This window comes from Chiloscyllium punctatum, chromosome 11 (genome assembly GCF_047496795.1).
Source record: "Chiloscyllium punctatum isolate Juve2018m chromosome 11, sChiPun1.3, whole genome shotgun sequence".
Classification (NCBI taxonomy): Eukaryota; Metazoa; Chordata; class Chondrichthyes; order Orectolobiformes; family Hemiscylliidae; genus Chiloscyllium; species Chiloscyllium punctatum.
Window position 1 is genome coordinate 63,889,718 of NC_092749.1, and position 18,348 is coordinate 63,908,065.

At 38.5% G+C, this 18,348-nt stretch overlaps 1 protein-coding gene across 1 annotated transcript in view; it reads right to left on the reverse strand.

Annotated features, from left to right (window-relative positions):
* Positions 1–18,348, reverse strand: part of LOC140483053 (serine/threonine-protein phosphatase 4 regulatory subunit 3B-like) — a 56,826-nt gene that overhangs the window by 20,600 nt on the left and 17,878 nt on the right. The window contains exons 5-9 of the mRNA XM_072580962.1: positions 14,340–14,417; positions 14,144–14,260; positions 7,735–7,851; positions 2,184–2,315; positions 670–775 (exon numbers count right to left, since the gene is read on the reverse strand). Coding sequence (XP_072437063.1) covers positions 670–775; positions 2,184–2,315; positions 7,735–7,851; positions 14,144–14,260; positions 14,340–14,417 — 550 coding nt within the window. The remainder of the gene's footprint in view (positions 1–669; positions 776–2,183; positions 2,316–7,734; positions 7,852–14,143; positions 14,261–14,339; positions 14,418–18,348) is intronic.

The following is an 18,348-nucleotide window of genomic DNA, read 5'->3' on the forward strand; positions in this document are numbered from 1 at the left end:
GTATGGAAATGGGTTTGAGAAGAATTTTGGTGGAGGGCACACTTCTGAAAACGGGCACATTTGACCTCGATCAGTAATTGCACTGAATGTTGAAAATCTACCCCCAAGTGTTTTTAAATCACTGCATACCTGAGCACCACAATTCCCAGACAGACTAGAGAAGATTAAATTATTTCCTCCAACACATCTGGAGGCTACAATGTCTTGTGACTGGGATGGACAATTCTCATGCAACTATCCTCCAGGTACCACAATTACCTGGAGAAATTGTCATGTTTTTATTGAGAGGAGGTAATGAGTTCTGTTGACTGCAGTCTGTGGAGTCTCTTTTTATTCAAACAGCTTCATTTGCTCAAGTGAAATTTTGGATTGTTTTGCTATTCATGTAAAGTATGCGGTAGCCATATGTCCCACCTTGCCTCCAATTCATTGTCTGACAGTGGTGTCAATCAACACTCCAGTTTTTAAGTAGGGAAATGGCAGAATTACTGGGCTGGAAAATGTGCCTAAAGGCTCAAGAGGTCCAAATGGAAAAACTAGTGCACCACCTACAAATCACACAGGAAATAACAAATGTCATGAAGTATAGACACAATCAACATTCTGAAGTTCATAAGCATTTACATAAGGAAACACAAATGGACTTTATTGAATGAGTTTGAAACTCACCTCTACCACTGCGTTTTTCATCGGTGGTATTAGCCAGCAAAGGAGCACTGAGAACATGCATGCAATGCTTGTAAAAAAAGCTAAGGAACTCAGTCTTCTCAGTTTTCTAAAAAAGATTAATTAGATTACTGACAAGATTACATAGAGTCATAGAGATGTACAGCATGGAAACAGACCCTTCAGTCCAACCCGTCCTAACTTTTAGATTATTGAAGTTCTGAAATTTTAAAAATTGAATATCGATAATTTGATATTATGCAATTGCACAATCCAACTTCTGAATTCAAATCAAGGTTCAGCACACAAATAAGATAAACATTTGTAAATACTTGAAATCCCAAATAAGGAAAACATTTGAAAAATAGATTTAAAACCTTAAAAAATCAAAAGCAGAAACAAACACCCAAGAAAAGTGGTGACAAAATATCAGTAATCTGTAAAAACTAGGGTTCAATGAACATACATGAATTATATCACGTAATAAGTTAATCTTTGCTAAGCCTTCTCCAACAATAGACACCCAGTGCTGTATGTTTAACATGCTCTGTTATGTTAAAGGGACTATATTATTGCAAGTTGTTTTCTAAGGTTCAAGGGTTTTGAGAAGTAAGATTTGATAAGTAGCTGAGGGCTAACATGAAGGTGCAGCAAGCAATTAGGAAGTCTAATGGTATGTTAGCCTTAATCACAAGAGAACGAGAGGACAGCAGTAACAATGTCTTAATTTAATTGTAGAGAACATTGGTTGGATTGTACCTGGAGCATTGTGTGCAGTTTTAGCCCCTATATCTGAGTGAGAATATTACTCACATGGAGGGAGTGCAAGGAGGTTTGCAATATCTTTCCCAAGGTAACAGGATTGTCCAATGGAGAGACTTTGGGGAAACTGGGCCTGTCTAGAGTTTTGAAGAATGAGTGGTGAATCAATATAACCTAAAAAATATACTGAATTGTGGAGCATGCTTGATCAGACTGAAGGCCACTCCTGTTCCTGTGTTCCACTGAATGAAGAGGGAGTAACATATTCTTGGTCTAGAGTAGTCTTGATGAGCAACACAGACAAAAGGAATTTAAACTAAAGTGTGAATTGGAAATAATTGGTGAAGAGTTCAAGGTGGTTGTTGGAAGGGGTGGTATTTTGTGGAGAGGTGTAATTGGAGGATCAGGCCTCAGCAAAGGAAGTACATCAATAATGCCAACAAGGCACAGGCTAAGAGATAAATGAGTATGAGTTTAAGACTCAAAGGCTCCTTCAAACACCAACCTCAGCTGCTTTTAAAATAATTGATTTTCTAAAATAGAAATTCATAGCAACATATCATACAAGTGCATTCTTAGTATGAGTACTATTATCTTCAAAATCAAATTAGTAAATGTGTTTGAACTTTAATTTTAGAAAAACAGTTGGGAGGCACAAGGTCACTAACAGCAAATCAAATTATCCCAAAAAGCATACACAGTTCATATTTACAATTCTATTACCCAAGATTGTTAAAATATTTTAAGTGTCTTACATTTGCTGTAGCTAACATATTCTCAGGGTCAATTAAAGTTCTCAGTAGCCCCATTAGCTGAACTGCTCCACCAAGCTCAGGATCAGCATCACAGATCATCTGTTCAATGATTACATTAATTAGAAGAATATCCTGTATGGAAAGAAATGAAAAACTGTCAGCATTAAATTCAATAAAATAGCTGCCATAAAGTGATAGCTAGTATCAAAATAAAGCCCTAATTGAAATCACATGGGAAACATTTCTCATTTGATCACATCCTTCCAAAACACCAACCATTTTTAATCATATTCATCCAATTCTTAAAATGATCTTGGCCCACTAACCTGATGAAGGAGCAGCGCTTCGAAAGCTTGTGCTTTCGATTAAACCTGTTGGACTATCCTGGTGTTGTGTAATTTTTAAATTTATCACGTTATCCTAAGCCTCACTTTCACAATTTTTAAATCTATGCCCTTTTGAAATACTCCCTAAGCATAGAAAATTATTATTCAAGAGCTATTCTTTCTATTCCATTACAAATCGTATGTGCTTTGGGTTCACTGCTCAATCTCAGGATATCTCTCAGTTGATTCCTCTGTCATGAACAGTCAGTCTCCTTACAGCTTAATCATTGTGATCGTGAACACATGTGCACTACTTCAGGTATGATTTGGTTACAGCATTGCATTATATCCAAGCTTTCTGGGTATTTAAGTCAAAATGATTTGATAAAGAAATCCAGCATCCTGTTTTCTTTATTATTCTCAAATGTCTAGATTTGATAATCAAATCCTTTGAGACATTTAAAGGGACACTAGATAAGTACACGAGGAAGAAAGAGCTGACAGGGTTAGATGTAGTAGTTATGAGGTTTGTGGCTTAAGTACTGGTATAAATCCATTTGGCTGGTAAATTCAATGCATCATTGAAACTCACTTTGCCTGATTGAAGACAATAGTTTATGAAAATGTAAATTACTCTGGTCAGCTTCCAGGGTGGCTTGGAAACGTTTTTGCAAATGGGCTCACAAAACGTTAAATGAAATGTGGCTCTTTTGTTGAATCTCAGAAGTTCAAATATAAATTCCATTGCAAATGATACACATTCATTTGAATAAACAGAATTTCAGAGTAAAACATTCATGTCTATTTTGTCAGTTGTTATCGTCTCTAAATTATGAATTTTAGGGAATGGAATCAGAACTCATTTTCTGATCAAGTTCACATTTCAACAAGATATGACGATGAAGTGGAACCCAATTTCAGATTTGTCAGCTATATCTCAATTGGTAGTAAGCTGACAAAACATGAAAATCAAAGCTGATACTTCAGGTGGATTGGCAAGGCTAAATTGTGGGGATTTGGAGATATTGGGTTGGAGTTGGGGGGGGGGGGGGGCAGTGCTCCTCAAAAGGTCAGTGACTTGATGGGCTGAATGGTCTCTGGCTGCACTGTAATATTTTTTCATTCTATGACTGCAATACATTACTGAAGGAGTAATACACTATGAGATGTGATGCCTTTTCAATGAGAAGTTAAATAGAGGTCTGAAAATGTCCTTTCAAGTAACTACAAGATCCTATGACATTACTGTGATGAATAGGTTAGTTATTCTGTGGCTTGGTAACACCCCTTTCACAAAACAGTTGACTGGTAATTATGACATTTGTTTGAGAAAGTCTGCTTGGTTCAAGTTGCTTTACAATAGTGACTATGCTTCAAAAGGTATTTTATTGATCATAAAGGGCTTTGAGAAGTCCAGTAGTCATAAAACACACTTTATAAATCTAAGTATTACTTTTGAGACTGGTCTTAATGTGACCAAGCTACATCAAAAATACTTCTGAAGCATGTATACAATTACATTTAAAAAGCAACAGAGTTACATTTAAAATGCAGCACAATTCGACCTTTGGTCAATTGCATAATTTAAGAGAATCTGATATCATCAACAGATATGCTGGTTACTTCCGCATGTACCAAAATATCATCATAACTGTATATGAACATAAAAGTCAGCAAACCTTTAGTGCAGGGACATTTTGTGATTTGAAGTTAGTCATATCAATACAGAAGCATGAGAAACTGAAGAACCACAAGTCACAGATAATAGAGTTAGCTCAGCTGGCTGGACAGCATGATTTGTGGCACAAAACAACAGCAGCATGGGTTCTATTCCCACATTGACAGAGGTTACCATAAATGACTCTCCTTCTCAACCTGTTCCCCTTGCACAAGGCATGGTGACCATCAGGTTAAACCACCACCAGTCATCAATCTCTAATCAGAGAGCAGTCCAATGGTTCAGTGGGGCTATAGTTTTACTTTTTTTAAAAACAAAAGAAATCAGATGCAATTATCACATAATAAACTAAACCACCTTTGTTCAAACATATTCAAACAAAGCATTCAGCCTCATTTTATAAAAAGAGCTTGGGCTTTTGTCTTCCAAATTTTTGCAATGATATTGAAGTCTCAGACCAATTTTCCACACAGTTTAACTTCTGGAAAATTTTCAAAAGGCTTGGAACTCTTCAATGCAGTTTCTGCCCAGCATTTGACACATGACAAACACAAAGACATGAATGCACAAAATAGATAGCAAAATCTTATGAACATAAAAGTGTGAACACATCCAAATATTACCACTTGGTTGTTAACAGAAGCACTTATAGTCATAGCGTCAGAGACGTACAGCACGGAAAACGACCCTTTGGCCCAACTCGCCTATGCCAACTAGATATTCCAACCCAATCTAGACCCACCTGCCAGCACCCGGCCCATATCCCTCCAAACCCTTCCTATTCATATACCCAGACGCCTTTTAAATGCTGCAATTGTACTAGCCTCCACCACATCCTCTGGCAGCCCACTCCACACATGCATCACTCTGTGTGAGAAAGTTGCCTCTTAGGTCACTTTTATATCTTTCCTCCTCACCCTAAACCTATACCCTTTAGTTCTGGACTCTGACACCCCAGGGAAAAGACCTTGCCTATTTACTCCAGCCACGCCCCTCATGATTTTATAAACCTCGATAACGTCACCCCATAACCACTGAAGCTCCAGGCAAAACAGCCCTAGCCTATTCAACTTCTCCCTATAGCTCAAATCCTCCAACCCTGGCAACATCTTTGGAAATCTTTTCTGAACCCTTTCAAATTTCACAACATTCTTCCAATAGGAAAGAGACCAGAATTGCATGCAATATTCCAAAGTGGCCTAACCAATGACCTGCACAGCCCCCACAACTCCTGTAGTCAATACTCTGACCAATAAAGGAATGCAAACTAAACGCCTTCTTCATTATCCTATCGACCTGTGACTCCACTTTCAAGAAGCTATGAACCTGCATTTCAAGGCCTCTTTGTTCAGCAACACTCCCTAGGACCTTATTAAGTGCACAAGTCCTGCTAAGATTTACTTTCCAATATGCAGCACCTCACATTTGCCTAAATTAAACGCCATCTGCCACTCCTCAGCCCATTGGCTCATCTGATCAAGATCCCATTGTAATCCCAGGTAACCTTCTTTGCTGTCCACTACACTTCCAATTTTGGTGTCATCTGCAAACTTACTAACTGTACCTCTTGTGCTCACATCCAAGTCATTTATATAAAATGACAGAAAGTAGTGGACCCAGGACCGATCCTTGTGGCACTCCACTGGTCACAGGCTTCCAGCCTGAAAAACAGCCCTCCACCATCACCCTCTGTCTTCTACCTTTGAGCTAGTTCTGTATCCAAATGGCTAGTTTTTAAGTTTAGTTTAGATTCCCCACAGTGTGGAAACAGGCCCTTCAGTCCAACAAGTCCACACCGACCGTCCGAAGAGCATCCCACCCAAAGCCATTCTCCCACATTTACCCCTGACTAATGCACTTAACACTGCGGGCAATTTAGCATGGCCAATTCACCCAACCTGCATGTCTTTGGACTGTGGAAGGAAACCGAAGCACCTGGAGAAACCCACGCAGACACGGGGAGAATGTGCAAACTCCACACAGACAGTTGCCCGAGATGGGAATTGAACCCGGGTCTCTGGCGCTGTCAGGCAGCAGTGCTAACTGTTGAGCCACTGTGCCACCCTACAGATCTCCCTGTATTCCATAAGATCTAACTTTACTAATCAGTCTCCCATGGGGAACCTTGTTGAACGCCTTACGAAGTCTGTATAGATCACATCTACCGCTCTGGCTCTTTGTTACTTCTTCAAAAAACTCAATCAAGTTTGTGAGACATGACCTCCCATGCACAAAGCCATGTTGACTATCCCTAATCAGTCCTTGCCTTTCGAAATACATGTACTTTCTCTCCAGCAGGATTCCCTCCAACAACTTGCCCACCACCGATGTCAGGCTGACTGTTCTGTAGTTCCCTGGCTTGTCCTTACCACCTTTCTTAAATAGTGGCACATTAGCCAACCTCCAGTCTTCTGGTGACTATCGATGATACAAATATCTCAGCAAGGGGCCCAGGAATCCCTTCTCACAGAGTTCTAAGATTCATCTGATCAGATCCTGGGGATTTATCCACCTTTATGTGTTTCAAGATATCCAGCATTTCCTCCTCTGAAATATGGATATTTTTCTGTCACCATCTATTTCCCTACATTCTATATCTTCCATGTCCTTTTCCACAGTAAACTGATGCAAAATACTTGTTTGCTATGTTTGCCATCGCCTGCGGCTCCACACAAAGGTCGCCTTGCTGATCTTTTCAGGGGCTCTATTCTCTCCCTAGTTACCCTTTTGTCCTTAACGTAACAGTGTCTTGATGCAACTTCTTGTGTGTGTTGGAGTGGTTGCTTTCGTAGTTCAGGACTTGGTCTGTGTGTGTGGTTTTCCTGTATACCTTTGTGGTGAATTCTCCGTTGGGTGTTCTCTGTACCATCACGTCTAGGAATGGGAGTTGGTTGTCCTTTTCTTCCTCTCTAGTGAATCTGATTCCTGTGAGTGTGGCGTTGATGATCCAGTGTGTGTTTTCTATTTCTGTGTTTTTAATTATTACAAAGGTGTCATCTACATATCTGACTCAGAGTTTGAGTTGAATTTGCTGTAAGACTGTTTGTATCTTTGCATTGCAGCTTCTGCTATGAGTCCAGAGATGGGTGTGCCGTTGATTTGTTCATATATTTGGTTGTTGAATGTGAAGTGTGTTGTGAGGCACAGGTCCAGTAGTTTGAGTATGCAGTCTTTGTTGATAGGTTCCCCGTCTTGTTGTCTGTTTTGTATGTCCAGCAGGTTGACTATTGTTTCTCTGGCTAGGGTTTTGTCGATAGAGGTGAACTGTGCCATTACATCGAATGAGACCAACGTAGTGTAACAAAATCCCATGCAAGGAATGCACAGAACACGACATAGGACAAACAGGAAGACATTCTGACCAGATATTCCTAACCCCATAAAATACCATGGGTGACTTTCAGTTACATAAAAAGTGCAGTGAAGGTAACATACACAGACAAATGATAAATCATTTAACACCCCAAAAGAGAGTCAACAGTTGTAGTGTAGTTACAGCTGTATAGTGAAATAGAATTAGTTTATTTCCAAATGGACAAATACTTACATCATCACTCTGCTGAGCTTCCTGCATCACAAACTCACGTACCATTGATGGACTATATTCTACTAGATAAGAGAATATGTCTGTAGCTGCAGTTCGCACCTGTGCATCATCCATGCCCTGTAAAGCAGCAAGATAAATGCACTATTTAATTGAAAATTACAATTACATACCAAGCAGTTAAAAATAGGGCATTCTTACAACGAAGAAAACTAATTGCAGAAATGAACTGAAAATATTAAGTGACCTATTCAACGGAAATTACTATTCTTATAATACAATCTAGCAAAGAAGCATTTCAAAGTTAACAACATACCCAGCCCAATAAAAAAAGTGCACCATCCCAACTATATATTGCCATACATGATTCAAGAGCCAAGATACAGCTGCTGTAGCATTTGCAACACATTAATGTATAATTTCCAACCCCATGACAACAGTGGAAGGTCAAACATTTCCACTATTAGAAGTGAAAAGATGTGACAAATAAAAAAGAACAATTCAACTACAGCATCAGGTGAAACAGCTTCTCACTATCACTAAACAAAAGAATAAAGTCATACAAATGTACAGCACGGAAACAGACGCTTCAGTCCAACTTGTCCATGCCGACCAGATATCCTAACCTAATCTAGTCCCATTTGTCAGCACTTGGTCCATATCCCTCTTAAACCCTTCCTATTCATATACCCGTCCAGATGCCTTTTAAATGCTGTAATTATATCAGCCTCCACCACTCCCTCTGGCAGCTCATTCCATACACGCACCACCCTCTGTGTGAAAAAATTGCCCCTTAGATCCCTCTCACCCTAAACCCATACCCTCTAGTTCTGGACTCCCCCACCCCAGGGAAAAGGACATTACCCTCTTTACCCTATCCATGCTGCTCATGATTTTATAAAACCTCTAGAAGGTCACCCCTCAGCCCATGACACTCCAGGGAAAATAGGCCCAGCCTATTCAACCTCTTTGCACAGCTCAAATCCTCCAACACTAGTAACAACCTTATAAATCTTTTCTGAACCCTTTCAGGTTTCACAACATCCTTCCAGTAGAAGGGTGACCAGAATTGCACACAATATTCCAAAAGTGGCCTAACCATTGTCCTGCACAGCCACAACATGACCTCCCAACTCCTTTACTCAATGCTCTGACCAATAAAGGAAAGCATACTGAATGCCTTGTTGACTATCCTATCTCCCTGCGACTCCACTTTCAACGAACTATGAAAGTGCAGGTTTCTTTGTGCAGCAGCAACTCCCCAAGACCTTCCCAGTGTATAAATCCAGCTCTGATATGCCTTTCCAAAATGCAGCACCTCACATTGTTCTAAGTCAAATGCCACCTGCCACTCCTCTGCCCAGTGGCCTATCTGATCAAGATCCCATTGCACTGAGGTAACTTTCTTTGCTGTCCACTACACCTCTAATTTTGGTGTCATCTGCAAAGTTACTAACTATACCTATGTTCACATCCAAATTATTTATACAAATGATGAAAATCAGTGGGCCCAGCACCGATCTTTGTGGCACACCACTGATCACAGGCCTCCAGTCTGAAAGACAACCCTCCACAACCACCTTCTGTTTTCTACCTTCGAGGCAGTTCAGTATCCAGATTGCTTAATCTCCCCGTTTTCCATGAGATCTGTCCTTACTAACCAGTCTACCATGAGGAACTTGGTTGAATACCTTACTGAAATCCATACAGATAGATAGAGCTCCAGATAAAGATTCTCTAAATAGTTCCAAACTCTGGATGAAGTGACAGGAGAGAATATATAACTCAAAGGACCTGCATAACCTAATGATCCTGAAGTAAAAATATTTTAATTGCTTACAATTTTAAAAGGAAAGGTAGATTTTCAATTCCATTTTGACAGATGTTAACAGTTACTCAATTCTGATCATTTGCCAAAAAGGCTTTTCACGACTTCTTAATCAACTGATCTCCTCGAACAGATGAGTAGCATTTCCACTTTCACCATTTGTTCTTTTGAATGTTACTACAGAAAACGTAATGCGTTTTGCAGCAAAACACATCAACTTACTGACATAAATCAAGCAGTGCAACATCAATGTTAGACTATCCTAATCTGCTACTTTGACTTTAATACACTGTTCTTAACAAACACACTATCCAGCTTTTCAAGAAATTTGTTAAGCACTGAGCTCTTCTGGATTTAATATATACACATTATAGAAAGAGGGATCCAAAAATAGAATAAACATCCCATTAGTTTTAAATTTGTCAAGGTGCTTCACAGTTCTTGATGCAGTTATTGAACATCAAACCATTAATGAACACCAGTAGGAATGCTTTTAAATTTTGAGTTCAGAAGTTTAAAAGTATAAAACCATGATGTACAGAAAAACAGATAATCTTCACTGTGATGAGCATCCTTGAACATATGCCCCAGAGCTAATTGGCTACATGATCCAGGACTGGCACTGCACATCCAGGCTGCCATTACCTCTGCTAAAACGTTAAGGAAATCACACAAAAGAATTGAGTGCCATCCAGTACTTCTGCCAAAAATGGATAAATATTGAACAAATTTGTTCCACAAAGCACAAAACTATTACTGAGTACAATAATGTTGAAAATAATTGATTATTTTTGAAGAGATGTTAACAAGGTTTGACATTACAAAAGTTTGTAATAGCATACATCCAAATGTTCAAAAGTCTGTAGACCAACCGCATCAAATGTGACAGTTCGAACATAAGTATACAATGTACAAAATATACTTGAGAAGTAAAGTTGACTCAGTAAGAACACAAACATTTGATGCTTCAAAACAATTGTTAAGGGAAATGGGTGACAAAGTTTGCATAATCTTCTCACACAGAAGTGCTCATAATTTAGCAAACTGGTGATCTTGCTTAAAAGCCCCAACAATGACTGGAATAGAAACAAGTAATGCAAAAGTGCAATGTGGCATTTCTTGCTAAAACACACTGTTAGGAGGAGGCAAAAAAACTGATCTGACCAGTATTGGTGCAATACAGCTTTAAGAATAGCGTTTCAGCAGCTAGATGTATAGCAGTTAGATAGAGCCCCCATTAATTGTGTGCAAACTAAGAGCAGAGATCCATGCTAAATGCAAAAAGATGTACAATGCATAAACTAATTTGTCCTCTGCCATATCTATTGATCTCACCAAAACTCACGATACTAAGCTTCCCAAACTTCCATCGCAATGATACAACTCCATCCTGAAGAGCACTTACTGATGACAAAATTGTATTTCCTTCCTCTAAAAATAAACAAACTTTTGGAATCACCTAACCACTTCTATAATAATGAGCTGTGGTTGCTGGAGGTCTGAATCAAAAACCTACTGGTGAAACTCACCAGATACAGCAGTATCTGTGATAAGAAAGCAGTGTTCACACTTTAACTCCGGTAATGCTACCAGGCAAAGATCTCAGTAAGTCTCTCTCCCACTGCAATCTCCTGGTCATTTCCTCCATCTTGTCACCCTTCCCAATGACAAATCACAATCTGCATTCACCCAACATCCCACCTTTCTTTCCCTCCAGCTCTCTACCATACCTTTATTTATTTCTCAGCCCCCTTCACAGCCCTGGTGAAAGGTCCCAACCTGAAATGCCAACTCTACTGCTCCTCTGATGCTGCTTGACCTGTTGTCCAACTCTACACTTTATCTAATCTGACTTTCCAATATCTGCAGTTCTCGCTACATCCAAGTTGCTGAAAACCTTACTGGGAAACCTCTGTAAAGGATGCCCACTTTGAAGGAGTTTTTGTCCTCCCACTGCAAAGATCTCAGTGGGGGTCTCTCTCCCACTGCAACCTCAATGGTCATATCCTCGGTCCTGCTACCCTTCCCACTGACCAATCTCAATCATCGCCTACCAGCATCCATCTATTGCCATCCCACCTATCTTTCCTGCAGCCCTAGTAATCACCCCCACCCATTCCCCGCCATTTCTCAGCTCCCTTCCCCCTCTCCAGTCCAGGACCAGATACTCCTGCGCCTCTGATGCTGCTTGACCTGCTGTGCTTTTATCAGCTCCACAATTTATCAACGGTGATGCAACCAGACCTGTTGAGCTTTTCCAGCAATTTCTGCTTTTGTATCTGACCATTTCTTCCTGTTCTACTTTATGTATTTTTAATTAGCATTGTCTCCTAGGCCATTGCTGAACCTAATCTACCTCACGTGGGATAACTACTTTGAATATTTTTAAGAAGTTGTGCAGATTCAATGTCTAAGTCTGCTTCTATGTACTGAAAATGTGCAGAAAGCTTAATTACCCTTTCCTTTGAGTATTGTCTAGCAATTTGGTCTTTTAATACGGCTTGTTAAACTTATGTACAAATTATAACTTTGATTGAAAACAACTGATGCAACTTACTGGCAAAGCCCAACCAAATGCAGATACTGCAACCTGATTCATGGATGGACCCAAGCATCATGTCAAACAAATTACCCTCTCAGTTGCTAAAAAAAACTCTAAACTCTGAGGCGAACACAATGCAAAAAAACTGAAGAGAAATAATTAATTGATATCAACTAATTGTTCCTGGCTGAAAGACAAAAAGAATACAACACAGGAATACTTCATGTGAGTGCTGAAATGGCTTAGTAGATAGCTTACATGCAAACCACAAGATCAAGGCAGCTATGGTCTATTGTTTGATCTTTGTAGTTTACCAAAAACTGCAATACTTCAGGGCTTCAGCTCCTCATTTACAAGTAATTTTGGAATTAAGTAAATTGCTCGTCTAAAGAATGAAAAGTGCAATGGAAAACAATGAATAATACCACTCCCTATGAAGCTCTAAAATTATTTGTGCACCATAACACTAGTGATCATTTTGGAGCCCCAAAATCTTATTCCAGTTTAAAAAAAAAGCATTAAATCACCTAGTTTCTTCCTATCTCACGAGTGATTGATAGAAAACTGAAGGCAAACACCTGCAGAAGTGAGGAGCAAACTTGAGGGGCTCACCAATCAAAGATCAAACCTCAGCAAGTAACTAGCAAAATAGTAAGTGTCCCTTTGAAACTGCTCTGCCATTCAAAAAGATCATTTTATTTGGTTATGATTAGGGATCCATCTTTTTGACTGCACGCCATAACTCTCAACTCCCTCGTGTATCAAAAATTTAACTCAGCCTTGAATAATTTAATGGCCCAGTTTTTACAACCTTCTGAGGAAGAGAATTTCACATGCTAAACTCCCTCAGAAAAAAAAAACTCATGTGTCCCTATGGGAGACCTCAAACTTCAAATATGCACCCTCATTTGAGTCTCTCCCATGAAAAAAGGAGATACCCTAACAAGTTCCCTCTGGATCTACTGGTTCAAAATCACTTTTCATTCTTCTACTCTTCAATGGGTATAGACCTAAACTATTCAACCTTTGCTCATAAGATAAGCGCATCACCCCAGAAATAAGGGCAATGAACCTTTTCTGAATTTGTATAGCAATTATCTTTTTCTCAAATGAGACCAAAATTGCATACAGAGCTCCAAATTTGGTTTCACCATCTCTCTGCACAGCTGCAGTAAAGCTTCCCTGTTTTTATATCCCAGCCTCTTTGCAATAAACTTCTTAATCACTTAGTGTACTTGCATAGTAACTTTGTGAATCCTGTACCAAACATCAATATCCCTTTGCACAAAGATATGTAATCTCTCCCATTTTAAAATACTACACTGTTTTTCAATTCCATGTGCCAAAATGGACAAGTTCACACTTACCTACATTGTACTCCATGTTCCAAACATTTGACCACTCATTTAACCCATCTGTATCATTTTGCAGACACTATCTCCGCTTAACAACTTGAGTTTAGAATTGTGTTTCTTGACCAAATTTACATACCCTACATGTGGTTCCCTCATCCAAATCATTGATAGATTGTTGTGAGCACCCAGGATAATCCCTGTGCAACTCCTCTCAATATAGGTTGCCAATCTGAAATAGACATTTATCCTTATTCTTTGCTTCCTGTGATCTAACCAATCATTCGTCTGAAAAGAACCATGTGAAGTTGAATGAACACAAATTGCCTTTTCCACACTCAAATCAAGGACCACAATTACATTTTGTGATAGTCAAGGATCAGATAGCAAGATATTCAATCCTAATTTCTAAGAAGAAAGAGGCAAGCATCTTCAACTCTTTCGTCTTAGGGAACACCAATGTTCTTTTCAATATGAGCACCACCAAAAGTCACATATTGAGGGGAATCAAGGCTTGTATACTGCTGAGCAGTCAAAATTGCCCAGTGATTTTTTTTTTGGTAAAATAACACCTGAACAATGAGGTGAGTAGAGGTTCAATTCTGAGAAAGACGACAAATAACTGCATGGAGACTTCCTTTTCATGTTTTAATGAAGTGATCACTACCAAAAAGAAAAGTCCATTCTTACCAGAACGATTTCAAGGGCTGGAAGTATTCCTAAATTCGCCAACGTTTTGAAAAATGCATCACGGTTCTGAGGTTGCAGTGTTTGAGAAAAAGCACAAAATTCCTTAAAGAAGTTCACCTGTGTTTTAGAGAAAATAAGTGTGAAGTAAACCATTATACACAAATACACTACTTTTGAAATTCAACAGTTAACTTACTAATTCACGCCTTTTGTCATCATCCGTTGCTTCATCTGTTAACTGTGCAAAGAGTTCAGTCAAAAATTTCTCATCTTCCTGTACAAAAATAACAAGTTTCAGTATTTCAATTTTACCAGTTTCAGCTTGCATAAAGGTTTTTTATATATGTGATTAACTTGTGAATTTCCAGTTTAAACACAACAGGTCAATTATTTGAGCTCCACAACAAATGTGAAGTAACTTTTAAGAACGTTGTATCTTTTAGTTTTTTTTAATATCAACATTTTTCAACACACCCGAAAAAGAAATTAGATTATTCTCATGTATGTCAAGGGAAGACCTCAGGAAATGTGGAAGAGTAATTTGGTTATCCATGACCATAAATCTCAGGTACAGAAAGTAATCAAAGGGCAAATGGAACACAAGGGTTGAAACACCAAAGGGAGCAATGCTTCAGTTGTACAGAACTTTCATTACAGCCCACTTAGAGAAATGAACTCCGTTTTGGATGCTGCAACTCAAGAAAAATATATTAGCGTTAAAATGACAAAGCATATTTAAGGAACAAACAATGCACATATTTTAGGGATTCATTTTCATTTTTCTATTCATTCCATCCTTGTTACAGTCAATAACTAAAATTTTCATAGTTAAAAATCACAACACCAGGTTATATAGTCCAACAGGTTTAATTGGAAGCACACTAGCTTTCGGAGCTACGCTCCTTCATCAGGTGATTGTGAAGGAGCGTCGCTCCGAAAGCTAGTGTGCTTCCAATTAAACCTGTTGGACTATAACCTGGTGTTGTGTGATTTTTAACTTTGTACACCCCAGTCCAACACCGGCATCTCCGAATCATAAAATTTTCATGACATCATTTTCTTATTTCAAAAATCACCTCCTGGATTTGTCAGTAGCTTTCTGTCCAATTAGGGTTCTAGCACCACACTAATGTAACAATCTTTTGTTTAACTTTCATTTCTAGCCATATCACCACTGTCACATATCCTCAACAGCAAGCATACCATCTTTACTAATCCAGTCATTTTCGGGTGCTTAATGATCCTTTTACTTGTCTAACTTATTTCCCTTCCATCCTGATCACTGCAGTACACACACTCCACCTTTTTTCCTTGTATTTAACACTTCCTTTTTGAGCATTTTTGCTCGACTTGTGTTGCCTTCTCCACTGTCCTTATTCCTAATGCACCCTGTTTTTACTTATTAAGCTCAATTATTTCAACCTTCCTACTTTGTTTTAATTTTCCCAATTTTCCTTCCAAACTGGAATTAGTTCGTTTTCCTACTCCTCACTTGGGCATTGCATTTTGTAGAATACCTCCCACCTTCCCAGATTTGATGCTAATTCCCAGTGAAATTGTAATTTTCTTTCTAATATTATTAACTATTGTTGATCTGACAATATGCAGCTGGAGTATCATCCAGAATTTATCTTCTTTCGATTCATATTCAAACCTAAAATCATTTTTATGGACTTGGGCCATTTCTTTTCTATTTTTGGCATCCATATAGATAGGATGGCTGACTTCCTTTCCTCCACGTTTTTCAGTCTTTCCAACATATCATATACTTTAATAGGTATGTGTGCGCGTTTGGAGAAGAATAACTTACTGTATCAATGGATAGCAGAGGTATCTGTAAAAAAGTAATTGTACATGCAACATGAAGTACAACCACCAACAACTGGAAAGTAGGGAGTGGTATGTTTTCCTTAGGTCGATACAAATTTGGAGCGAAATGACTTACTTCTCCAATATAAATGTCATGACTAACTTATTTATCCACCTGCAGGCAGCCCATCCACCTCTCAGTAAACCACAATACAATGGTCACTGATCTAAAAATTGATATTTGGAGGCCATCATTTAGATCTTAATAGTGAAGATACGTTAGTTACCACTCTTCTGACTTCAAATCATCTTTTCAGTTAGACTGTTGCACTCTTTTATAGTTTGCATTAATTTAATCCAAAAGCATCCTTAGACACAATTTAAAAATTATATTCCTATAAACATGGTATTTCCATTAAAAAAAAATCAGGACTTTTGCTCAATTTCTCAGATGTAATTTATCTGTCACAAATTCATGAAGATTGTCCTTAATTAACCAGTATTTCTAGCCTGCATCCTGTGCAGAATCTTACCCAAAGTTAAAATCAGACAATACAAACCCCATGATATTCTGACAAAATTTACATATGAAAGGAGATCTGAAGATTGTTAGAACCTCTTGATATTTGATCTCCCAGTTCTGCCAGCATTTTGAAAGTGAATGCCATTGGAACAGGGTGCCATCAATTATATTAATTTTTCTTCAACACTACTGCCATATCCAGATATCAAATTGGCCATTTCCTTCTTTTATGTCCATTTATTTGTACATTCTGGAAACTTAGGTAAAATTATCATTTAATATTACTTCTATTTAATGTTCATCTTTATTTGACCTTGTTCATAGATTATGCATAAAATTATTTTTGCCTAGGTTTCTCAGAAGTATTTTTAAAATTGTGTGTATACCTCATCACGTCTTGCTTACATATCTCATTATTTGTACTCTTATTTACCAATTTTTCTCGACTGGTGCACTTTTTAATCTGTTGAGGCCTTTTTCCTTACTGAGAACATTTAGGTCGAATAGAACACTCTTAAATAACTTTGCTGTGATCATTCTCCAAATGTTCACCAGCTATATTAGTTAACCTTTCCACTCCCTCAATCAAGATCAGATTCAATATCGTTTTTGCCTATATATTTCCACATTTTCAAAATACAAATATCTGAAAGGGGAATGGACTGGAAATGTGGGAGGGGGCAAGTGAGTGACAATTACGTGAATTGCTCCTCAGGAGAGCAAGGAATCAATGGACGAAACAGCCTTTCTTTATGATGTAATGACTTCTGAACTAAAGACAAGAACAATTTAGAAAAATACACCAAGTGGGATTTTATGCTGAACTGGATAAGCCCAAGAATTTAAGGAGATTGAAAATAATAAGAGGCAGACTATATGGCTTCTTAGGGGTGCTTTGTCATTCATGATGATCATGGCCGGTATTCTATTTCAATTCTCCACTCTTGCTCTACATGAACATAATGTAGCATCCACAGCCCTCTGGTACAGAGAATTTCAAAGTTTCACAACCACAGCATGGAAACAGACCCTTTGTTCCAACCAGTCCATGCCTAACATGCCTAACATAATCCCAAACTGAACTAGTCCCATTTGCTTGTTCCTAGCCCATATTCCTCTAAACCTTTCTTCTTCATGTAGTTATCCAAGTGCCTGCACCCACCACTTCCTCAGGAAATTCATTCCACATTACCCAGACTTCGTGTAAAAAAATTGCCCCTCATGTCTTTTTAAAACCTCTCTCCTCTCAGCTCAAAAATATGCACCCCCACTCTTGAAATCCCCCACCCTTTGGAAAAGACACCCATCATGATTTTATAAACCTCTAAAAGGTCACCTCTCAGTCTCCTATGCTCCAGTGAAAAAAGTCCCAACCTATAAAGGCTTGCTTTATAACTCAAATGCAGCAACATCTTCGTAAAACAGAATACAATGAAATTCCATAAAACTGAAACAAAATTAAGTTGTACAAAAGGCAATATATTGACACCACGAAAGGAACTACCAATCTTAGAGGATATGACAGACATTGCATCTTTCCAACGTAGAAATGAATACAAATTTAAATGTTTTATAGATATTGCCAGTTAATTAAATGCTAACTTAAGAAAAATGCAAAGCTAACTAAGTTTAGAATTAAATAAAGCTTGTGAACTGTTTCAAAGTTTCTTAATTGCAGATGCTGGAGATTAGAGTTGTGCTGGAAAAGCACAGCAGGTCAGGCAGCATTTGAGGAGCAGGAAAATCGCGCTTCGGGCAATAGCCCTTTACCAGGAATTCCCGATGAAGGGCTTTTGCCTGAAATGTCGATTTTCCTGCTCCTCGGAAACTGCCTGACCTGCTGTGCTATTCCAGCACTACTCTAATCTTGACT